This window comes from Ooceraea biroi, chromosome 7, assembly GCF_003672135.1.
Source record: "Ooceraea biroi isolate clonal line C1 chromosome 7, Obir_v5.4, whole genome shotgun sequence".
Classification (NCBI taxonomy): Eukaryota; Metazoa; Arthropoda; class Insecta; order Hymenoptera; family Formicidae; genus Ooceraea; species Ooceraea biroi.
Window position 1 is genome coordinate 1,941,640 of NC_039512.1, and position 26,236 is coordinate 1,967,875.

The window sequence follows — 26,236 nt, forward strand, 5'->3', positions numbered from 1 at the left end:
AAAGCGAAAGGAACGTATAAAGATCTCGAAACGAAAGTGGATCGAATCCAAAATTTGTAAGAACCACTTTGAATACATAAGTCGTACATAAAGCGAATCTCACAAATTATGATTTTACATCGCGCTCTCGTATCGAATACTTTACACAAAAGGAGAGAAAAAGAAAACGAAGAGAGAGAGGAGGTGAGACGTGAATAGAAAGGAGAAAGTGAAAGAAGAGAGAGACGGTCAGTAAGAATAAGAAGCGTGTAAAAGCGTAGGATTAAAAGGCAGCTGCGAGCGAGCAAACGGGCGAGTGACACAGAGAGCGAAACGGAAGAGATTGAGACAGAAAAGAGAAACTGAGAGAAAACAAGAGATAGAGTAGAGAGAAAGAAAGAAAGAGAAAAAGAGAAAAGATAGAGCAAGAGAGAGGAGCGCTTACAGCTTGGTCTGTCGAACTCTTGCTGTAGGGTACCGGTATCAAACGTTCCTGCAACTCGCCACCTATCACCTTCAAGAGTAAAGGATAACATAATGGTTACAATAGGGTGGAACGATCGGATCGCGCGTGACCACTTCTTCAACCCTCAAGCGATATACATTTGCTTCTTGCCAAACATCGGCGACTTAATTCTTTTTTTCTTTCTTCTCTGTGACGTAGAAGTACGTTTATATTTTGATTTGATCTCAAATTGAATTAGTTAATCAATTACTTAACGAGCGCAATATTGGTGTAAGAGTTTTAATTTATTCTCGAGACTATCGAGAGACAGAGAGAAAAGAGAAAAAGAGATGTATTCGACATAATTTTAATTTCAAGCTCTTGCTTTTTATAATATCGATCATAACTAATTAATCTTTACGCCGATATCACACGTATATCGATAATCTGTTGTAGGATATACCAATTTACGTTATCGAATGAAAAATCTTTAAAAACTTTGAAAAATTTCTTGTAAAGTCTCATAATTGTTTGCGTGATATGAATAAATATCTTTAACATGTATATGTAATATTGTAATATTTCAAATTTTAATATCTCTTAACTAATGCAATGGAATTTTATAAAAGTTAAAACTTATTTTAACATCGCGGGCCTACGATCATATTATCAAATCATATTAAAGCGCCTATATTGTACGACTGGATTGTAAATATTACATTCCATGCAATAATATATATCGCAATGTAACGAACGTTACAAAGTGAGAGTTCAATTATGCTTGGAATAAACATATCATATATAGTGCTACGTATATCCAGAATTCATTTCCATGTTATAAATTAAAGTACTTATACACTTGTTATATTTTAATGAAGTTTTGAAATAAACATGCTTCTTCTCTCTTTCTTCTTTGTTATAAAAATATCAACAATGTTTCGCACACAGTTTTTCATCATTTGCTTTCTTTTCATATATTCTGAAATTTTTTCATATAGGTCCTTTCCATCACATCGGTTAAGGATCAGAACAAAATTTTTCACGCGGAACGCGAGCTTGAGGGTTAAGGGTGACATATTCTCGTCGGTTTGTCTCATTGAAATGCTGATGTTGCGCAAGTAATTAGTGTGACTGTAAGAGTAATCGGATTTGATGGTGGTGTCGCATTTTCTTCTCATGTCGGTTTCAGGACTCTCCCCGTTCAAAAAACACCGTTGTATTTCCGATATATCTTAAAAAATTTTCGTTCACACGAATCGCAATTTTGAACTTCACGAAACGCATGAGATAAATTAGATAGCTGAGTTTTACGGAATAACGCTGTAAGGGATCTGTTGTTTCTTTTTTTTTTATAAGCCGAGCCGCGCATCGAATCTGTTCGACTAGAAACTGGTTGTGGAGCCAATTGCACCGATATTGCTCTTGAAAATTTCGCAATATTCTGCATTCAACTAATTACATTGTTAATCTCTTCAGTTGCGAAAAATCGTCTCCAATATTATTAATACAACAATTGTTAAAATGTCTGCAAAAACAATAAAATTTGCAAATTTATAATTTTATACATTTTGAATTTTTTAAATAATTACAGTACATAAGGCACACATGAAATATTGCTGTCAGAATATTGCCACATTTATTCCAATTGACACAATCTTTTTCGTCTAAATTATATTACGAAAAGAATCGAAACTGAACGAAAATAGAAAAATGTCAATTTTTCTAGATTAGCTTTCTTCGAGATTACCGGTGCAATTTAGTCTCTGATAAGGGACAAAGTATGAGCGAGAGTGCCGTGCCAAAGTGAATCAATATACAGACAGACAAGCGCAAAGACGTAGAGAGATATACAGAGAGTCGGTATAAGTCGGTGAGCAGATGGAATTATGGAAAAAAGATGTGCATAAATTGTGGTCGTTCAAAGTAGAAGGTAAAATTGATATATAGCCTATCCGTTGAATATTTCATCACGCAAGATTCTTAATATGATAGAATCCGCAACGATCCGCCAAAATGTAATATCAAAACGAATTTCAATAAGATTTTTGTAACTAATCTAAAGTAATGCACAAGTATTAGCATATTTTCTTTTGTCAGCTATTGTAAATTTACAATTCAGTGATTTCGATTCGAAGAGTTATACATATCCATCGATATTAGTAAAATAATAATAAGAAATCGTAAAAAATTAGCGCTACTTTAATATCGATGGACTAAACCTACAATAAATATTTTTATCGATGATTAATGCTTTTTTATATCGAAATTGCGAATGAATTTATATTATACAAAACGCGGTGCAGGTAAAAAATGTCAGCAAGAATAAACTGGCGAAACAGATGAGTACCACAAAGACAGATTACATTTTGACGGACACTTTGGATTAGAATAGCAAATTACGGAAATATAGAAAATTGGGTAATAATAATGACATAATTTTTGTCGTTAATCGTTACTGTGCTTCAGATGCATCAATAAGAGACATCATCGAGAAGATCATGTGCGTATAGTAGTCAGTGTAGTAAATCGAGAGTAATGAAGATTGCTATCGGACAATCGAAGGATCGACGCAAACGTCCTGTTACACTTGTTTCACGTATATCAATAATCGTGCCTGATTCAAAACCTGGCTCGAGAGTGATCGACATCGCCGGTAAATCAGTCGTGGTCATTGCACGAATTTTTGATTGCGAACGAACGCATCGCGTGACAATCGCGATCCTATTACGTAAATGATCCAAAATGCGATCGTCGAATGAGATTCTGATTCGAATGAGATCGCAGTCTAAATCGATCGTGACGTACTTTCTCGATGCAGCGTATTTTCCTGCCGGCCTAACCGACGAAAGCCGATCGGGTAAAGAATATGCGTCGTCCGGAAGTGTTCCAAACGGATTGAGACAATCTATTATAGGAGAATCGAGCGCAATAGCGTGATGCAGGAGGGAGGAGAGCGGTTGGGACATGATTCAGAGTAATCAATCCGGATCCATGAGAGAGAAAAAGAGAGACAAAGACTCAGCAACAAGCCAAAGCGTGGAAAAGATTTAGCATCGCTTTATTGACCAAGTCGATCATTGTGCAGCTTTTTTTGTTCTTGTGAATAACGTAATTACGAGTCGAGAGAGAGAGAGAAAAGATCTTGGCGGGACCGATAGCTCCCGGTCCTCTATCTCGCACACACGTTTTATTCTCTTTCCCTTCTCTTCCGTTTTCTACCGAATCTCGCACTTCGAATCCCGTATTCGTCACTTCTTTTTTTCTTGTCTTTATTTTGTTCACCCTGCAATCAGCGTCGCGCAGGAGAGACTAAAAGCGAGTCGTATGATTCATCGAGGGTGTAATGCGACGTACCTCGGTTGCTTTTAGAAGCGGAGGGGGTGGTAAACGATAGTGAAACTTAAGGGAGAAAAGTGAAAGTTAAGAGAAGGGAACGGGAAAAAGAACAAACAAGTACACGAGATTGATCCGAAGATACCACCCTCTCCGCTGGTCTCCTTCTATCGGACTTGTTATTTGATTAACGTGTCTTAAACTTTATTTTATATAATAACAATAATAATAATTAATAATATTAATAATAATAATATATATTCCCTATGCGTATCATTAAATCAATAGTCAACTATACATTTTTATAATATATTATATGTATATCTGCTATAGAGTTCTCTTCAGTAACAGATTAATATAATGCGTCGATATTAAAAATCAGGATGTCTTCTCTCGTTTGCTACAAATTGCGATTCGACACGGACCCACAGCCTGTGCGAACCTATTTATAAGTCTCCAGACGCGCGTACACATTGCTACATCACGCGTGTCTCGCCGCAAATCATAATCGCGCACTCGCGCGAAGCTGCGATTGTAAATGAGATTCTTCGTTATCGCACCGGTCGGAAGGAAGCCGATACACGTGTGCATCGGAATCCGCAGGATCGCGCCGGAAGTAATAGCCGGCGGATCGTTCGAATGCGTTCGAACACACTGGGCGCGCCGCTTCGTGAGCCTCGTGGGGCCCGCATTACGTTTGCCGCGAATAAAATTACTTCATCACCATGTCATGAAATTTCTTGTCTGCTTCCCGTCTTCTCTAAATTTAATTTCTTTAATAATTACACATTAAACAGAACAAATTATCGTAAATATAAAATATTGAATAAAAAATTAAAATTACGGGAACTCAAAACAATAAAATTTAGATCAAAATGAAAATTTGGAAAGCTTTGAAGTCTCTAAATAAGAAAGGCTAAGAGAATCATTATTAGATATATCATGCAAGAACATCATTAATCAGTTACAATAGCGAATTTATTGAATTCCGCAAGGAAATTCCTAGGACTTTCGGAATTCCTAGACTTTCCGAATCAGGTAGCCAATTAGCACGAAGAATTGTCACGCGAAAAACGTAATTCAAGCCTTACACGCGGTTGAGAGCGAACGGAGCTCTAATTCGATGCTATTGAAATAACTGGGGGAGAAAGAAAGAGCGGCATGCGCCAAGACTCGATTGATGGCCCACGTCGTAAGGACTGTCCCTGTTGCGTCGAGAGATTATTTCTGAGACTGAAGAGAATTACCGAACCTTTCGGATCTCTCTCTCTCAAGTTCTACCATTTTGGAATATCCCGTTGCAAATCCAAAGTTATAACAGCCTCACGAAAAAACGTTATAAGAGAAATATTTTCTATCATGCGAAAATAAGTGGAAGAATGTTTTGTTACGAGACATTACGTCTCTAAAACACTAAGAAGAAACTTTGTGGACACGCTACGTAATCAAGACGGATATCCCGAGAATTTCTTGAGTAGTTTGTCTTTCATTTCAATTATGCATTGCTTGCGTACTTTTTAAACAATACTTCACATGCATGATTTTTAGGATTTCTGGTGAGTATTGCATCACTTACACTCGCTCAACGGGAGCCCTTACGTCGCGTTATATTGGGGCAGCCGGAACGTCGCAACCAGGAGAAGACCTACGACTAAGTTTTCACAGCTCCTTCTAATTCTGTATTGTGTTTGCATTTTTTCTTTCTTTTTTTGTATCTTTATTTTATCTTCACGACGTGTATTTACGCGCTGGCAGTAGCAGACATATTTAAAATCAACGACAATTAGTCAGAATAATGATCTCGATACGGTATAGGTGTAATTAAGTGGCTGATTACAAAGAAAGAAATTAAAAAACTGGAAAAAAATATTATGCTCGGTAACCACGTTCCGTTTTCCGATGATCGAGCTTCGCATATTTCGTCGATCCTCAAGAGGAAGGGAAAAGATACATAGAGGCAAGATAATTATGACACTAGGATAATTGCAATGATTTTCAACAGTAAAATCAATGATTGCCCTTTTCCATAATGTTGTAATGTAATTTTGAATAAACAATTTATCACTTGTTAATTTTGTACAGACTAGTGCAGTCAAGACTATTCTAGCATCGCAATTAATCTCTATTACCTCTACAAAACAGATTTTTTCGCCCCTCGAGTGACTTTGATTCAACTTGAGGAAGACACATCAAAGGGAGAGAAAACTAGAAAGAGAATAGAAAAGTGATAGAGAAGACGAACGATAGAGGAAAAGAGATAGAACAAGATCCGATGATATTAAGTACAATTCTTCGTTCTAGCTGAAGGATATTTTCCTCTTACGGAGAAACGAAACGTGGTAAGACAATACCAGCGGGGGTTGAAATCGACGTAATACCAAATTAAATCTTCGCTACGCTATGCGAAAAAAATGCACATCACATCGTTTTTGTCGTCGTCAGGTGAGGATCGAGAAACCAAAATGAAGCAGTAAACTGCATAGCGTCAGAGCTTGAATTTCCGTTACGTCGGTTTCGCTCACGCGGGTACGAATTTACGCGGTGGCGATTCGTTCCATGGAATGCCGGTCGACGCGTTCTTTAAAAGGCGCATTCGCGATCCCTGCAGGACAGTATTTACTTTATACTTTAAGTTATAAGATTCATAAATAAAAAAAAGAGCGACGAGAGAGAGGATATACACGTAAAATTAAATAAAACTTACATTATGTAATATCGAGAGCGAGAGTGCTTCTCCGTCTCTCCGTCCGTAACGACATCATCGTACGTTGTCGTCGCGTATATAACTCGCCGCTCGATCACACTAGACGCTGTCGTTTCCGGCAACGAAGAACATCGGTAACGAACCGTCCTATATAACTCGCGGTCACATTATAATTAATTTCCTTGTTTGTCAGTAGAACGTTTAGACAGACAGTGTTTGTCTTTCGTTTTTCTCCTTTTTCATTTTCCTTTTCACACTCGAACGAAAAGTGGGGACGGGATTCTCTGTCGGACGACGCTTCCCAACATGTCTCTGAGCCCCCGCGATTCGTCCCGAGCAGTCGAGAGAGAAAGAGACAGAGAGAGAGAAAAAGAGAAAGAGAAAAAGAGAGAAGAGAGATAGATCGGTCCTGACCGTCAGGATCACTGACAGAGTTTTGGTATTTCGAAGAAAAGTAGAACGGCAAGAAGACACACAGACAAGAAAGAGAGAGAAAGAGATAAAGAATGAAAAACAGACAGAAGGAGATGAATGATGCTCGAGGATGGTCATAGAATAAGGAAGATACATCGGAAAGAGGATTCGAGACGGAGAACTTGTGATCGGTGCCGGGTCTATCATAAAATGGATCTTTTTTTAGGTCCCACGTTTAAGGAGATGCGGTCTTCTCTGTAATGAAGATAAAAGTGAGATATAGCAAGAAGTTTTATTTATCGATAGATATTCCACTGGTTATCTCCCCAATGGCACATTTAAAAGTTAGATTAAAGTGATTTAGGATGTTATATAAATTGGTATATACATTTTAAATTTATATATTTAAGAACACATTTTGTGAAAATTTTGTGAAAATTGATTATAATTGGATGACATCTTTATCAAAAGTTCTGCGCGTTTCCTTTTCAGTTTCAAGTTTAATTTCTCTCAGCTTCTCGCCCCAGGTCTCGAAACGCGTAAAACCAAGTCCGCTTACGAGGGTGACGTGAGTAAAGTCATAAGAATAAACGAGATCGAGGCACGGTGACGAAGGTGTAAGTACATTGAAGCCCCGAGAAGAGAAAACCATTCCCCGGCATATGAGCGGGATGATTTTCGAGATGCGAGGTAAATATAGATTTTTCGGATACCTTTTGGACTATGGATCGCGATCGAGCAATGCCGAAACGCGCATCTTTTGTTCCCGAGACAGGGATGGTCGCATTTTTTTTATTGTTAGTCGCATTCACGATGGGTAGTTAGAAGTGTTAGTCCGCGAGGATTTATCTCTGTCGAGATAGATTGGCGTTAGTGACATCGTCGTTACCTTCGACAACCTAGGTCATCAATTACAGCGCACAGTCATCAAATGAACAGACACATTCACATTCAATCCCAAACAGGCAAGCAAACGAGTGATGGGTGACCACTACTGACCATCAAATTGATGAATAATTGAAGATGATAAACAAGGTTGCTCGAAAAACAAAATATTCCACGCAAATCAATTCTTTGAGAGTGTCAATGTTAATAAAAAAAAAATTGCAAATTGTAAAAAAATTTCACATGTTTTCGGAAAAATTGATCTCTTTATTATTAAAATAAAACAATGCTTTTGTAATTAAAAATGGAAAATTAGTGTTGATTTTCAAACATTCTTTTAATTGTCCATTACTGATCAATAGTGCAAATAGGTAAATAGATAGGTAAATTAGTAAATGATTGTGTAAAAGAAGTCAGTTGATAAGGGAACAAGCACTTAAGCGTCGTCTATATTTGTCAAGTATATGGATAAAATACTATTTTCATGACGAATAATCATGCAATCTCTTTTCAATTAATAAATTTAGTCAATTAATATCAGGCGTTGCACGGGCTGTAACAACTTACACAACTAAACGGAATATACAAAATCTTTTTATTGAAAAACGTGATGATCGTGCGTTCAGAAACATCCCATAGCAACATTTACAAGTAATCTTCTAATTAACACTCCATTTAAAACTTGTGTAGATGATGAAAATGATATTATTATAAATATATCGCAAATTGTAAGTCCGATAAAAAAATTGATTATCTGATTATCGTTAATTACTCTCACGAATATCTCTTCAAAATATTCTTTCGCGATAGTGATATTCCACGAAAGTTAAAGATTTCGTTCTCTTCCGGTTTTTTCTTTTTTTTTTCTTTATATCACAGAATTGCGTTGCAGCCCGTCTCACCGTCGTTCAACGTGGGACATCAAAATGCTTAAACCTAAAATTACAAAAATAGTACTTTCATCCGGTACACAGAAAGTCAAGGATACAGGAAAGAAGCGGTATAAAGCGGAACCCCTGTATACATCTGACAGTATATATACCCCATGCACGAGAACGTGCCATTCGCAAATCATCGCGATGATCCGCGTCCTACATAGGACATAATATATAATACAATAATCTGATTAGTGAAATATCCCCATCTGCGCAATTGTCCCCTCCCTCTGACATCATGATCACCGCACCGTTAAGTACACCATAAAGCCCTCGATTTCAACGCAATTTGCGAATGTCGCGCCATGTTCGTGTGTGTAGGCGTATAATTCAGCGCGTTTCGACTTCGTTGAGATCAAATCAAGGTCCGTCGTCCCCATTGAGCGAGTGGTAAGAAGTTCCCGGCAAGGGTAACGTGTGGAGGAAAGGGATACGAGAGAAAAAGACAGATAAAGAGAAAATGATGATCAGAGGTACACAGAATTTGGTGAGCAAAAACATGTAAGTACGTTCTAGAAAAAGAGAGACAGGAAGAGAAACGAACGATAGATCGAGAAGAAGAAGAAAAAGAGAAAATACGGACGAGGGATGTGTCCATATCTTTATATGTTATATATATATATATATATATATATATATATGTTATATATAACATATAAACGATAATTTTTCTCTTCACTTGTTGATTGAATGAGCGGTTGCAAGATCGCCCAAAATCTCGCGGATCGTGCGAGAATGCGACTGTAAGGAGAATATATACAAGTCCCTCTACATAGTAGAGAGAGAAAGAGAGAAAGGAAGAGAGAGAGAGTGAAGAGAGAAAAAGAGAAAGAACTGATGAGGGAAGGAATTAGGACAAGGAACATCGAACCAAAGGACAAGACAAGATGGATAAGAGACTGTTAAACGACGAAATTTCTGGTGAATCGACAATAGTGGGGACATTCGACAACGAGATAGCAAAAAAAGGGAAAGGGACGGAAAGAGATGGAATGAGACAAGTTACGCAGAAGGTGAAAGAAGTCTTTAAATGCTGGTCTCATGCACGAGCTTAGTCAACTCCGGTAGGACCAGGTTGTTGGAGCTTAGAAGCAGGGAGTTTCCAGTGTTGTCTCGATTGCTGCTCTGCGCCGTATGGTTGGGGCTCAGGGGCTGATTGAGGGCGTTACTGGAAGGGGATCGGTTGTCGGTGGCGGTATTGATAGTGGTGTAATGATGGTTGCACGCGTTCGCCGGCCCGGTCACAGTCAGCAACAACGGCGAGGCGGGGCTGTTGAGCATCCTGGAGTATCCTCTGTAGTTTGTCTCGTAATCCTGACTCATCATCGGCTCGGCACTCCTATTAGAGGACTTGTAGGCGGCGTTCTGCGCGGTGGTGGTGTTTGTCGGGTCTTCGTCAATGTATGTGAAGTCAGAGAGTGGTCGGGGCCCGGTGTGGCTGCGTGAACTGCGCATACTGTGTAAGCTGTGTAAACTATGGACAGAGCGACGCTCCTCCAGATCTTCCAGAGTCGACTTGAACGCTCTGATTACTCGAAGCTGCAAAAACAGGGAAGGACGTTCTATCAGGAAGCGAGGAGGCAAGCCAGCAACACACAAGCACGCCGTATAATTCGTATTTTTTTTTCTTTTCTTTTTTCTCGCGCGGACGTGTATATTGGCGTGTCCCTGGTCTTTTATCGTGTGTCCACCATGTCGGCGTACTCTGGTCTTGTCGTTGTTCCTGTAGTGCTATTGTCTCGTGTTTTACGTGATTAGACAGATGCTTTTCTTTTACGTGTTTTTATCTTAATATTTTTTGAATCGCGAATGTTGTCTTTTTTCCCCCTTTTTCTTTTTTTACGTCTGTGACGTGGAGTTTCTTCGCTTGTCGACTTGGTTGCATTTCACCCGAATTCGTGAGCTAAACAGGAGTGACAACTTGTGGATGTACGAAAGGTAATATTTCGGGATTCGACATTTCGCAGTTTCACTGTACCACCGAATAATGCAAGCTAAAATTACGGATTTTCAATTACCGGAATCACATGCGCAATCTACGTCACTTTTATGCGTACCTACCTACACGGCGATTTTGGGTTCGTGGTGAAGTGATCGTCGGAACGGGGACCAAACACAACCGAATGCGGACGACGCGCGGACGTCTTCACAGACGGGAGAGCCTCCCTTCGTCTTTTGGACGAAGAAGTTAAGGACGCGTCATCATCCCTTGCAATCTAAATATTTGGCTGGAGTGCGATCGCGAACGAGGAATAGATCGATATAACGCACTGTTTCAGCTGTTGCAAATGAGACCAAAGAGACTAAAGCAATAATTACCACTATTAGTTTTCGTTTATTTACCACCAATATTTGATTTGAAGAATGTCGATTAATGTTAGGGACAGCTCAATCATAGTTAAGTTTTAATCTTAAATCTGATTCGTTTCAACCGTTTTAAGTCACAGTGATAAAAATGTTGTTTAAGTAAAATAGAATAATAGAGAAAATGGAATAGTCATCAGAGATTCTTACTAAAATACTTAAAAGATCGATTTTAACTTCTGGTCCAAATTTCATTACTATATCGGTCAAAGAAATACGTAATCTATTAAAATTATCAAAGTTATTCGCAAAATGCACAACTTAACATTGAATTGACTAATTCTTCCTCTACACCATCAAAATCCATACTAAGCCGCATTTTATTTTTAACAACATATTGAAATCTCTCGTTTTGATCGTAACATAATTAAAAATTTCTATGAATAGTGATATTCATCGATAAATTAATTACAGCAACATTTTTAACGAAACGGGTTACCGAATCGATGACTACCCCTCATTAGCGATCGCTCTGCGATTGGTTTTAGCGCAACAGACAACGAGCGGGATTTCGCGGCTGCGGGGGGATGCCATCGCGAAATTCAAACAGATCCGCAATAGTTACCCAATTAGGAATGGTCCGCAACAGTCCTGAACCGTTCGCGAGCGAGTCTGCCGAAGCATTCGCACGCTCGTACCGCTCCTCTACGGCTTGGAGTGTCAACAGAGTATAATAGGAGTAAGACAGAAGCTTAGACAGAGAGAGACATAGTGTGATTGGTGACGTTGGTGTATAATACGAGTAAATAAAGCAAAGGAGCACTAACGAAGACAAAACGTAATGCATGTTCGTGACAGAGAGACAGGGTGGATCGGTTGTTCTTCCTAAGTATAGTCTTTGCTAGATGGCTAGGTCACGCATGTGGCCGGTTCAAAAATTGTATGTTTGTACGTGTGTGACATCAACACTTAACGCCTTCTACGTCTACGTCAAGTTCCATACGCTGTGATCAGACATGTTCTTTTGCTAAATTCGGAGAGAGTCGGAGTATAGATGAAACAGCTTTTCGTTGCCTCCCTGGGAATTGGTGTTTAAGACTTTCTAGCGTCTAGAGAGAAAAAGTTAGTAGTCAACGCCAGGTCAGCCGTAAATGGATTGAGAGCTCCATTCGTTCGTCCAAAACAGGTAAGAAAAGACACATTATCTCACAAGGAAATTATAGATTAGATTGTTGCAGAGTAGATTGTAAGTAGTTAATGTCTTTTCTTTACATCCTATTTTGAATCGAAGTCGGTTTCGATCTGGCTATGACGTCTTCGATGTTGGAACGCGAAAAAGCTTCTTTCCTCGAGTCTTCGCGATCGTGATCGCGAGTGATGCATGCCGACAATCGCGCGACAATTAATACTCGATCAATATAAGATTCTTTCACAACAACACCGATCATAAAGGGTGTAATGTGTTAAACCCTCTAATTGGCACTCGGTACGAAACAACGGCGGTGTTAGATCTCGGGCAAACAGAAAATAAAATCGATGCACAAATCGGCCAACCGTGCACACCACACACACACGCACACACATACACATACACACACACTCGCACATTAACAAAGAGGAAATAGGGATATCCAAACTGGTGCGACGATGGTTATTCTCTTCTGTGAAATGATTTAAACGTAAAACATTTTCCATTTCTTTATCAAAACTTATATTAAATTTTTACGGTAACGCTCTTATTAATTTCTGTCATTTATTTTAACATATTAACATAACTATTGATATAATTTAGCACATCCACAGAAGAGTTGTTTCTCGTCATCATTCGCTTGCCGACTCGGTCATTAACGAGAGGCTTCGAACGATCATCGAGAGTGTCGAGGTTTGCGTCGAATCATGAGAGATCAAGTGAAAATTAATTATACACCCTGAACTTACGATGGAGGCATGTATTAAATTATAGACCACAAGAAGACCCTTGTCATTTTAAATTCATTTATTGACTTAGAATTTAATTTGAAAGAAATTTTGCACATAACCGAGGAAAAATGTTAAACAAATTCCAAACATAGAAATGTAGGATATGAATAATAAATACATCATAAATAAATGCGCAAAGGGAGTTAAAACATATATAATTGAATTTATTAATTAATTAAATTTTTTGATGGATCGATTAAATCTGCCGCGAACGAAATTCATTTTCAAAGAAATTTATTTATTCGTACAACGGTCTTCGATAATCTGACGACTCGTGTCCGCAAAACCAAGATAAGGACATCATCACGTGTGAGGACGATAGTGTGCACACGATGCAGCAATACTAATTCATTCAAGTTTGCAACCCTTCCTATTACGTCACAACAAGACACACCATCGAGATATTGATCTACGACTGACACGTTACCTCAGTTTTCAAGGGTTACTATGACATCGACCTGTGACCTAGAAAAAAGTCCAAATCGACGTACGAGCCGTTTTCTGGCGCTTTCGCTGCACCATGAAAAGGCCCCATAGATACGGGAACCGGTAGAAGCAGAAAAAGCAGAATTTCTGTTTTTTGAGGGAAAAACCAAGCTTTTGTTGTTATATTCGCACTGATGAAAGTTGGCGATCTAGCACAATCTATCCAAGAATGGAAGAATCGACAAACGAGTGAGCGATGCTACCAAAAAAAAAAGTATATCTTAAAGGAACACGTATACGAAACGCGACTGTGGCAAAACGCGTTTCAGAATCGGCATCGGAGATGTGTAAGCGTGACGCGCGTCTGTAGGGTGCAACTACATGAAATGTCAAAGCTGTATATATCTTGCATTTATGAAAATATGATAAAAAGAATCTATATCTTATATGACAAAGACTGCATCGATCCAAATGTCCACATATATTTCTAAAAATTTCTGCAATTTTAAAGACAATTTTGGAATCATTATAATCTTCGTCTGACATCATGATCAGTGAGACAACTTTAAAAAAGCTCAAATATTATTTTTCTAATTTATTTTTCTGCCATCTTATATTTAGAAATAATTAAAGGTTTCAAATAAGATCCAAATCTATGGAGAGTTACCAATTGACTCGCAATTAGAAACGCCAGAACGACAGATTTAAGATAAAATAATAGAGAAGTTTGACTGTATCTCCACGTGCATTATCACCTCTCTTTAAAGTCGTTCGGGCAAAATAGCATATGTCAATATATTCTTTCCTCATATTTTTGGAAGCATTCCACAAAGTTACATCCTGTAGATCAACATCAAAATTCGCGCAGAGAATACCCGATAGAGTACAGACGTACGTGTGAAATACGTTTTCGACGCACTTGCTTACGTATCGGTATCCCCAACACCGACACAGACCACATTGGAATTTTTGCATACGAAGGGGCGACAAATGGAGGAGATGGAACAGGGGGAGGGGGCACGGAAACACACAGCACACTCAGACACTATGCTACTGAGAAAGAGAAAGCACGGACGGGCCGGTGGTACTGCCGGGTAATATCGCGGCCCACCGACCACGACCCGCACCCCCCAGCTACACAAAGAAAACACATTAGTGTGACGGTAACACTTCGTTCAATGTATTGTAATCCGTGCATCTCGAATCGTCGCCGCCGTGACATCGCACCGAAACACGCGCGACGACACTTCTCGGGGAGACGAGAGAGCGTCACGACGATCCTCGCCGTCGTCCTCGTCGTCGCGTTCTCGTCATCATTGTCATTATACACGAGCAATAGCGATCAGAGTCGGAGTCTCCGTCGTCATTAACAGTTTCGAGGATCGGTCCAGAGCGATCCAGAGCAGAGATCGGAAGCGCTGGAATCGCGATGAGTTTGGCTGCCGGCGAACGCGCAGAAAGCTATTCCCTCGCGTCACCGATCGTCGCAGAAACGTGGACGTGGAGATAATTTTCGCGCGCTCACCGCACGGGAGTCCCAACTCAACGAAATCGCGCCGTATCAAACATTTGATGATACTCGATATTCAGATAAAGGGAGAGAAAGAGAAAGACAGAGAGAAAAAGAAAACAGAGCTCAAGACGGCGAGACGTTCCATCGTGCACGCACACGTGTTACGTACGTCGACGATCCGTCGTGTATGACGATATATAGTAAGGTATAAATATATATGCGTATACACGCGTACTGGCGAGTTTCTTGATGATTATAACAAAACGTATTATAGTGTACGGCAGGCGATCATCTACATGAGCTACGTACTTGTTTGTACTCCGACAGGATAAGTGTGGCGGCGGGCAAAACTGCCGCCCCGTTATACCTCAGTCTCTCGAATGGGTTCCGCTGGCTAACAAACCACAAATTATAACCATCAGTCTCGGTTCACGCTTTTCTCACCTTCGCTAATAAAACACTACTTTGCTTTTTCCTTTCGTGGCTTTTTTTTCTTTTTCAGCGTGCGCGTAATTAGAAGCTCTTTCTTGCCGCGGATTGCATCGGCGTTCGCTGTGTCATGATTTTCTTTACGTATTTTCTCTACTTTTGTCCGTGGTTTTGTGCCTGTTTTGTGTGTACGTGTATGTGTGCGCGTATGCGTAGGTGTGTGTTAGATTTTTTCTTTTCCCTTCTACGCGTGCATGACACACGTGTCGACGAATAAATTGACACGTGACGCGTGGGTCTCTCTCGCTTTTTCACGCTTTTTCATCGCTTGTCACACTGAAATCGTCCTAGCGCAAAAAGAGAGCAGAGGTAATTTCTCTCTCAACCGAGAGAGTTCTGTGAAAGATCAAAGGAGGAAAACCGAGTGCGACTGGAGTCATGGAATACGGCAAAGTGCGCACATCATCGCATTCAAGTGTCGTGTCATGCAAGCAATTCGAGATTCGACTGGATGTTACCAGGAATTAACGAGTGAAAAAAGACACCATTTAATCAGACACAATCTTCGGAACGGAAGGTGCAAAACGATCTCAAGTAGCAGCAAATCTTTTAAATATTTAGAATAAACCATCATTGAACATTATTCTTACGTCTATTCTCCTTCCAATAGTATCCAAATGTAGCTAACAGTGAAAAATATTAAGTTAAAACGCTAAATAAACGCAAAACACGTTAATGTATGTCCAAAGAGGCCCAGATGACTGACAAGAGGAACAAAACTGTTTTACTAAATTTTGCAGCTCCCGTGTGTGACACTCTTATCGAGAAAAGAAGTTAAAATCCGCATTTCGCCGTCGACTCCAGTCGTCCAAGTAAATACAGATTGAGAGAGTCGAATGGAATCGAGTGCTGCTTTAAATTTTGAGAAAGAGATACGCGTATTGTCGACGATTGACATATTCGTTCATAATTCGAGTAGCGGGGAAAAAGAAAATTCAAGTAGTTGAGAAGGGTATAATCGTGTGAGACGGGGAAAGTTGTGTGAGACTCGACAATCGGAATATCAAAAGTTCGAACTGCCAAAACGCAATCGAGGAACGCGCGGTGAGGCGCGTCCTCCCGGAATGAATGTAGAAAAAAAAAGTAAAATTTGGCAAAAACTTGTCGTTTTGGTGTCCGAGCGTTGTCGCTCTCGCATCGATACAGAACGCACAATGCAATATATATGAATATACATATATACATACACACTGTGCACGTTAAACGCAACAGTAATAAAATACATGTCATACGCGCGCACATCGATATACAACGGTACGGTAAATAACATCGTACATCACTTGTTAATCATCACAGCAATGCTCACACTGCAGTAATCAAAAAAGGAATAAAAAAAAGAAACAAAAATAGGAGGCACAAGGGAAGCGATGTGTACACCGCGCGTGTACGCGTGTCAAGTGAAAAAGGTCCGGCCGACCGAAGCGAGTCGTATGCCGGAAATGTGAAAAGAAAAACGATGCTCACACAAGAAAGCGAGACATAGATCGAAAAAAAGAGAAAAATGAAAGGAAATTGTCGAGTGTTATGTGGCTAATGTGTTTAGCGGGCCGTTCCTCTGAACATCAGTTAACGTTAACTGGGGTCCAGCTGATCCTGCGTTTCCTTTTTTTGTCAGAAGAGACAGTAACGTGATCGGAACCGGAACTGAAGGCGAGACCGGAACCTAGAACTGGGACCGTAATTAAAATGAGGGAATCGCCGAAACCTCAGTCAACTTTAACTAACATTTCTGGGGACGGCGTTGCATCGAGGAACAACGGGTTTAGCACACACCGCAATTAGCGCCATTACATCTCTGATCACGTATCACTCCGAAAGCTGCGCGGCTCGCAACAGCTCGACCTGCAGCTTAGCCGGCTGACGAGCACCTCCGAACGCGCCAAACGCACACATACATGTACATGCAACACCTTAGAGGGATAAGTGAGAAAAATAACGGAAAAGAAAGAGGAGAGGGACGAAGAGGCAGAAAGAAGAGAAAAGAAGAAAAGAGGGTGAGAAAGAGAGACAAAGAGAAATAAAATAAAACAAAAGACAACACGGTGGAGAGATAATTAGGAGAGAAGCGTACGACGGGCAGCCAGAAACGGTCGTGGTCGTAAACGATGTCCATCGACGCCAAAGCCGTCAAGTGTGTGGCTCACGGGCTGCAGCAACAGCAACCGTAACTTCAAGTCCAACCACGTGGGAGGGTGGTCGATCGGTCGATCGGTCGGTTGTTCACACGTGAATTGGCAGCGTGTGCCGAACATGCGCTCCATTAGCTCAGTCGTCTCGCTTGACGGAGACACAGAGGATAGAGGGGAAATTGTGACAAGTTGTGAAGCGATACGATCGGATACGTGCGATCGTATGTTGCAACACAGGATCACAGAGAGAAAGAGCAGGTGCAGTGGTGATATTCAAAAAGAAAAGGAAAAACAAGAGGGGAGAAAAGAAAGAAAAACAGGAGCGATAATAGCTGCCGCAGTGACAATAATTATGGCGATGCAAATTACTCGACGCCAATATATAAGTATATATACTGGCTGCTGGATTTCGTTTTACGTTTTGTGGAGGATAATTTGTAATCAACCACAAAGACACGGGTGTCGCATGTAATATAATATAAATATAATAAGCACACGGGCGAAAAAATATTAATCGAAACTCGCAGTCCGCAAGCACTTACTTGTTAAACAGAATGCAGACATTGTGAGAAGTGTGTAGAGACAGATAAGTAGTAGTAAGTAGAAGGCGAGAGAGATAGGTAGGTAGAGAAAGAAAGAGAGAGAGAAAGAGAAAACAAAAAAGAACACAAAAGGCAAACTGAAAAGGTCTGCTTGTAGGAAATCATAATACATAGTACATATCGATCAGAGAAATGTCGCAAAAGAATCATAATGTATCAGAGAAAGAGAGAGAGAGAGAGAGAGAGAGAGAGATAGAGATAGAGAGAAAGAGAAAAAAACCATAAAAATATATACGTATAGATAAATATAGAGAGAAACGGTTAATCAGATTGTATTATCCAACACGGTCAAACAATGATCAAACTTGCGGATGATAGTGGACTTGCGGACTAACCATGTAGTAATCCTGTGAAGGGGATCTGCCTGTCACAGATACATTCTGCACCAGAGTTCTATTGCTCGTCTGAAAGTAGGTGACACATCCAGTTTTACATCATTAGCTTCACGTGACATTTCGTGTGTTGTATTTTCTTTTCTTGTTTCATCTCGTTTCTGTCTTTCTTAATTGTCTGTTTGTTCAATTTTTTTCCTTTCAAGTTCGTTTAAGCTTTTTAACGTGAAAACGTGTGCTTCTCGTGACTCTGACCGGACACTTAGTCGACCGACGGCTGTGCGATACACAGACAAAGTTACAGAGAAAAAAGGGAAAGAGAATACAAAGTGAATAATAGAGAGTACGAAGTGTAGCTGTAGAGTAGAAAAAATTGGTCGATAGACAGAGAGAAAGAGAGAGAAAGAGAGAGAAAGGAAATAATATATACGTGTCGTCGCGAATCCTAGCTGGACTAGAATCTGTCGTACGCAACGCTGTGTGCAACTCGTGCGTTCGCTTTCAGATTTATCACACCGTGACCGCGGCTGCAATGCAGCTGCAACGGACAAACGCGGTGTCGTTCTCTTTTGTCACGCTGCAGTCCGTGCCGCTACATTGATAGGCAAAGTGATAGACAGATATTTGACATTACTGCAAAATACGCTGCGCAATCATCGTATAGAGTGTTATCGGGTGTTTTAGGGATTCTTCGACGAGAAACGGATCGCAATAACATTAATCCAGGAGCGCTAAACGTCGCATAGAGCACGATCGCCGATTGACATCAATGAATTTCTCAATGAGAAAGTACAAACATGAGGGTACAATGAATTTCTCTCCTCGTCGTAAGGAACTGTCTCGCAACAACGTGCCGAATTTGCGATCATTGTAAGAAGTTAGTTGTGCAAAATGTTACGTCATCGTAGAAATCTTTGCGTATTTTTACGCATTGAAAATATGAATTTAAAGTTTATCACGTTTTTTTAACAAGTCGTGTATCATTCGTGGAACAATCAATCAATCTCACATTTTTAAATACTTATTTTCGTAAAAGAGCTTACAGAATATTACGCAAAGATTTTTTAAATGACTTGATAAATGTACATTTATGAATATTATATACACACAATTTGTGATACACAATTTGACATTAACGAGAGGAAACGTGATCCGTACAAATGCACTGTCATTCGGCATCGTCTACTTTAAATCGCGACAGTAGAGTCTTCCGCTTCAACGTGAAATCGATAAGAATAGCGGCAGCAGCTAAGGCCGCGCTAAGGACAATAGCTAGTAGATGAATCTTTTACGCGTCGATCTTGTGACAATAAAAGTGTTTCGTCGACTAATTACGAGTTTCGTAAGAAGCGGATTTATATACCATTACGTACAAGGAGAGGAGTACCTACTTACACGAGTTTCCGCGCGCGAATATCACGTTACGTAAGAGTCGCTCGTTTAACAGTGAATGAGCAAATGTGTAAAGACATCCGTAAAAGAGGAGTGACAAAGTTTCAGCGAAGAAAGTTGAACCGTGCTGTACGTACGTAAGTTGCTTTAACATTATCTTGTTTAACGTCGCTCGGAAATCTAGAACGGTACTTCACAGACAATATACGACAATCCGGAAGAGCAAATCTCTCCGGTGAAGAACAGCCGAGTTCGTCGATCGGCGAAACGTAAATGACTGACTCGGGGAAGAGTGGTGCACACACTTTGGGGTTTCGGGAAAATCGTTGAAAGCGTCTGACATGTAATCTCGGGGACTGGGTGTAGAGCAAGGTGTTAGATTGGGGAAGAGAGAGACAAATAGAGAGAAAGTGAATGAGAGAATAAGAGAAAGAGACAGAGAGAGAAAGAGAGAGAAAGATTGGCTGAGGACTGCGTGGACCACTGCTAAGTTGGTTCTGGCTGTCTGTGGAGAGCTACGTGGATGCAAGCTGTACGGGATGAACGTGTATATATGTAGTATATATATCATATACTATACATATACGTACGTATATAATACGTGCTCAGGTCGAAAGCTCGTCGACACAGGTAATACCAGTAATACTCTCGACGAAACTCGTCTTAATCAGAAACCGTGATGCTGTTGATTCTCCCTACGCATTGGTCACGACACTCGCGATCTTCTCTAAGAGCTGAGGGAGAGTCAGTATCGTGTGATCTGCGAAATTGGGGCAAAGCGATGATTTTACCGTCCGACTTGCAAGAGAAATCAATCACAAAGTAGATCAAAATAGCCTCTGAATCGTTCGTAGAATTACATCTTATTTTAATCTACGTTCGGGTATTCCGACGAAAACAGCGCAATTCTTTTCAACTTCTTAAGAAGAGTAATAAAATAAAAATAATTATTCTTATTCTTTATCTTTTTCAGAATAGTCCACATTTATGCGTACATTTTGATCACAGCTGATTTCCCGTACAAACCTCCGTGGTAAATGAGACTTGGTCCCAATTGCTCTACCAACTGTCTCTCCTACATCTCCGGCGTACGGGGGAGATACGGGCAGAGAGCAAGCAATAAATCTGTGAGTCTACTACGACAGGTCCTCTATGTGCGTCGGCCTATCGGTGCGTCGTTCTCGTCGAAGAGTCGTGCAAGCGCGATCAGCGACGCTAGTCGAGTCGTCCAGGTGAAACGTTATCGCGTTACCGTCTTGTGTCGTTTCTCTCCGTTCGGTCGTCTTCGCACTTTTTATTGCGCGGCTGATCGGCCGGTCGATCGTGTCCCGCAGATTTTCCCTATCTGAGAGGATGATTTTACAGATTGGACCTAATCTCTTCTTCTTATTGACGAAGAATAACGCGCAGAATTTGCCTGTCTATATATATGTATATGTATTTGTACATGTATACCTGTGCACATATAATACCTAATTAGTGGAGAGAGAGAAAGAGAGAGACACGTCAGGTAATCCAGATCCCTGAAAGAGAGAGAGAGAGAGAGAGAGTAACACATCGTTCTCGTGCCTCGCGAGAATTTTTCGCTCTCTCCTCAGCGATCGTCATCCGCGCGCTCTCTCAAGATTATCTCATCTCTTTAACCACATACTGATCAGCCCACATACCGATTTAGATCCTTTTAATCGTTGTCGAAGCACGGTTTTTTATTACCCACGATCATCGTCGATGTTATGGATCGATCGCGGTAGGAAAATGGTGGAAAAATACACGAAAAACGCGGCTCCTTCGCACGGTTACCGTAGAACTCAAATGAAAATGCAAACCAAGGTAACGTCAAAACAGAAACAGCTCATTGTTGTTGTTGTTGTTGTTGTTGTCATCGTCGTAGTTGTAGTAGTAATAATAATAATATATATATAATATATATATATATATATATATTAGTAGTATATGATAATAAGAATAATATAATAGTAGTGAATTTGAGTTAATTAAATTTTTGTACAGTGGTGATATACTATATATATATATACGATAATAATATAATTAGTATAATTGGGCACACGCGCATGTTCGACGTAGATATAAACGCCGAATGGTCGCGTGCGCTGTTTAAGAAGAAAATAAGTAAAAAGTAGAAAATAAAGAAGATGAAAAAAAGAAAGAGTCCTAAAAGTTAACGTTAAAAGGACCGTATATGACTCATGTGGTCTTGCCATCCGAACCTGCTGAATCCGGTGGTCTTGTTGGGTTTCTTTCTGTTTTCGTGAGAGAGGAATCGAGAGAATATTGATCTTGTTGAGAGTGATGAGATAATGAGAGAATGAGAAAGAGAAGAGAAAAGAAGAGAGAGAAAGAGAGAGATAGGGATAGTTACCTGTGTCTGTAGCCGTGTAAGACCACGGATCCATAGAATTTGTCCTGCGCGCGGCTTTTTATCCGAGTCGGGGTCGAATTTCTCATCTCCTAGATTGATCGCGCCGATATCATCCGGCTGGCCGCGGCCCCATCTGTTTTTGAAAAAAACATGAAACCATTTCTTCATCACTCGGATTCTCCTGTTAATTGAATGGAAAAGAATGGTGTGGTGGTGGTATATTGTTTTCGTTAAACTTTCTTTCGTTTCGTTTTCGCGGCTGGCAGAAGTTTCGCAGCGCCGGCTCTCTCTCTCCTCGGCGCAACTGCAACTCAACACCGTTTTCCATTTTCCTTTCGCTCCTTAGCGGAATTCCTAATCTACTAACAATCTGTACTAACGCTACGCGTAAGTCGATGATGAGTAAGAGTTATCGATGAGTGCTAAATGATGATAAGGCTGAGTGAATGACGATGATGGCAGTATTGATAGTGTGAATGTGCACTTGAGGATAAATGGTCAATGAAGATCAAACGTGTGATAGAAGAGTGTAAGAAATACAAAGCGTTCGATAATAGGCGCGTTTGCAGATTAATAATATCAAGGAGTTAAAGAAAAAAAACTAATGGCTGAAAAGAAACGAATCTCTTAAAGAGAATTGCATTTTGCAAAATGTTGGATAAATTTTTTTGCGGTACACAGAATTTTAATAAATAAATATATATATATATATATATATATATATATATATATATACAACTAGAATACGAGATACATGGTTAATCTTCATAAAAACAAATTATTCCAGCGATTAAACGAGCTAATTAACGAACGCTCTGTATGTATGAGCCAATGAGGGGATGCATTGTGGTGCAATGAGTATATCGTGAACAAGAATATATGTATATTCTGCCATGATATGCAGTACAAGATGTTAGTATAGTGTAAAGCATTAGAGGGATGAAATTTGCCCTTTCTCGGTGGTTCATTTTCAATTATCTAAGTATCGATTGTGAGTAAGCGCAGTATAAAAATGCAAGAAATGAGTAGGAAGAAGAGAACAAGAAAGGAAGAGAGTTACGTGTAAGATTATGCACGCGAACGGCAGAGTTTAAAATATCGGTTTTTGCATTCAACGTGATAATGCATCATTCGCTCGACTCGCAGCTTTCTATCATATAAAACGCGTTAATAAGGCCTACGTTAATACAATCCGCACGAAGTAAGAAAGCATCATTCGATAAGAAATTCCTCTTTCTCTAAGTTGTAAGTTGTGTTTCCGTTTCGTTGGTTTAACTTTCGCGCACTCCAAGTGCCTTTTCATTGTTTTTCATGGTCAATCGTCAATTTTGCGTCATGTCGTCGCCTTGGCGTAAAGCAGGTGCAATTTCCCCTTACCTGTTGAGTGGCATGAGCGCAAAATTCGCGTCATACCACCGCGACTACGTGTCGCCTATTGTCGCTATTTTTAGACTTGCATAAGCTCGCAGCGCGTGACGAGCAACACTCGTCGACGTGGACGAGACAGTAAATGTGTAGAGTTGGCCCATAAATTCACACGTTATTTATGTAGTTACGTGCGACAAGAATTCATTTCTAATAGGAATGAAACAGGAAAACTTGCTATTGAGTGGCAAAGGATTGTCAGAGATTACTTAACATTAACTCATTCCTTCCAAAATTCTTCATAAATTCCTTACAAATGCGCGCGAATTTAAGGACCAGATCGATTTCTCTTGATCATTGAGCAAGTTCGTCGTCAATTTTCGTCATCACGTTCCAATCAATGCGAGACACGACGGATGTACATATACGGGACTTTGCCCACCTACGAAACGGCACACACACACACACACACACACACACACACACTAAACGTGAATAGCTAGTAAAACATCCCGTTTACATTAGCGTACCATATTCGACGGTAAAAGCTACGCGAGACACTCCCTGTAACTTTCGGTTAGCTGACCCTTCCGCTGGTGTAGCATTAGTGCACTTGACTCACGTATGGAGAGTGGCGTGCAAAAAGCGTATATATTTTCGACGTGATGCGAGATTAACTCGCTTTGCGCATCTCCCGTGTCGCGCGAAGCGAGATTCTCGCATCGGCTACATTTCAGCTGTGCTTTTCTCTTGCGAATGAAAAGTTGTTAGCTTGAAGAAAGGAAGAAAGGCAGTATGTAGAAAGTAAGAGACTAAGGTAAAAAGAATAGTACAAGCGAAGAAAGAAAGAAACCGAAACCGATCGTAGAATCAGCGAGTCCAGCTCTCGAAGTCGCAAACAAATGCAAGTCCTTGTATTCTTCATTGACAAAAAAATATTTTTCCATGCCTGCAGCATCGAAAACCGATCACGCTGAAATTACATTGGTTTTAGCAACCGATATCAGTTATAGACGAACAGAGACAAAGAGACGGGGAGAAAGGAAGGAAAGAAAATTGCGGTGACGAGAATGAGCGAGAACATGTGCTGGCGGATATGATCATGTATATGTACGTGTATAATGGATGAGAGTACGGAGAGTGTGTTGAATAAGAATAATAAGAGGAAAAAGACAGAGATTGATGAGCATAGAGGAGGAACAAGAAGAAACCAAAGGGAGGAAATGAGAGAAAGAGAAAAAGGGTATGCTGGAAAATGCTGGAAAATGCTGGAAAATATTGCGTAAATCCATCGAATGAGAGTGTGTGTGTTAACAAGCGTTATTAATTGATCGTTTCGAATTGCTTGTCGCGCCGATAGGAATTGATTATTGATTAGTTGCATTATTAAGTGGTTAAATAAGCTCTCGTCTTCGCTCTCTGTTGCTTTTAAATACGCCTCATTGAATAAAGATTATGAGTTACGTTGAATTTTCTGGTGCGAGCTGTTTGTGACAGCTCTGCCATCGCCGGTCGCTCGACCGCATACACAAACAAGTACGTAGATTTCGAAGACGATGTGTATAATCATGCAACGTCAAAGCCAAGTTACGTACAAGTTGGAGGAACGAGGAAATACCCGGGATGGGATTCATCTGAGCGTGCGCGATCGTTTTTATTTGATCACAATCAATTTCGACACAAATAAACAAATAAAAAGGGCGCGTTCGAAACGATCTCGGCATAATTCATCAATACTGCAAAAATCATCGATGATTGGACCAGGATGTGTGTGATCGCGAGGATGACGTATGATCGTTGATGACTTGAGTAATAAATGATTCTCAAAGCAGAAACATCCATAAAAATTTTATTATAATTTTGTTAATAATTTCTGTCAGAAAAACGTGAAAATTTCATAGATATGACAATTGTAAAAATTTTGCAGATTTTAATCAATGATTACTTTGTAATTACAAAAAACATATGTTTAATCTGCAATTACAACAATTTGTTTATATACAAATACAAATTTTTAAATATTTTATAATATTCAAATTTTATAATACGATTGAATATTTTCAGATATTTTTGAATATTTTGAATATACAAACATGATCAAATATTGTACGAGAATATTTGCTCATAATTCTTTATGACCATTCATTCAAGTTTGCAAAATTTTCAATCGCGAATCAAACAGAAACAATCACGTGAGCTTTCAAATGGGTAACAACATTCTTTGGAAGTTGACATAAAATTATTACTAATCCTGTGATAGATGTGTGTATGTATATGCATATATATATATATACACACATACCGATCAGCACGAGTGAGTTCAAGGTTCGACATGCAAAGGCAGCTAACGCTAATGAGACGAAAACCTAAGATGCTAATTCATGTAATGATAAATTATAGCGATCGTCAGATAGAAATCGATTGCTTTAAAGCATGATGATTTGAGCACAATGTTGATTTATCGATGGTGCTGTGTTCCCAGTGATCACAAAAAAACAATTCACACGTCAAAAGAATACCTCTCACTTTTCACACGCTTACGTGGCAATCTTTACGTAGCAGAACCATCATAGTATAAAACAGCAGGACTTTCAGTGGCAGATTGTTTACGAAATTATTATACGTATGC

The 26,236-nt window shown here is 39.8% G+C and overlaps 1 protein-coding gene across 24 annotated transcripts in view; it reads right to left on the reverse strand.

Annotated features, from left to right (window-relative positions):
- LOC105277680 (plasma membrane calcium-transporting ATPase 2) overlaps positions 1-26,236 on the reverse strand; it is an 81,754-nt gene that overhangs the window by 14,716 nt on the left and 40,802 nt on the right. For 9 of the 24 annotated variants that reach the window (XM_026971242.1, XM_026971239.1, XM_026971240.1 and 6 more), the window contains 3 exons: positions 22,243-22,375; positions 18,474-18,542; positions 9,722-10,234 (listed from right to left, as the gene is read on the reverse strand). In XM_026971242.1, coding sequence (XP_026827043.1) covers positions 9,722-10,234; positions 18,474-18,542; positions 22,243-22,375 — 715 coding nt within the window. Of the gene's footprint in view, positions 1-424; positions 494-1,765; positions 10,235-10,334; positions 22,124-22,242; positions 22,376-26,236 lie in introns of those variants that run through there. The other 15 variants (XM_026971249.1, XM_026971250.1, XM_026971248.1 and 12 more) reach the window with 10 other exon arrangements.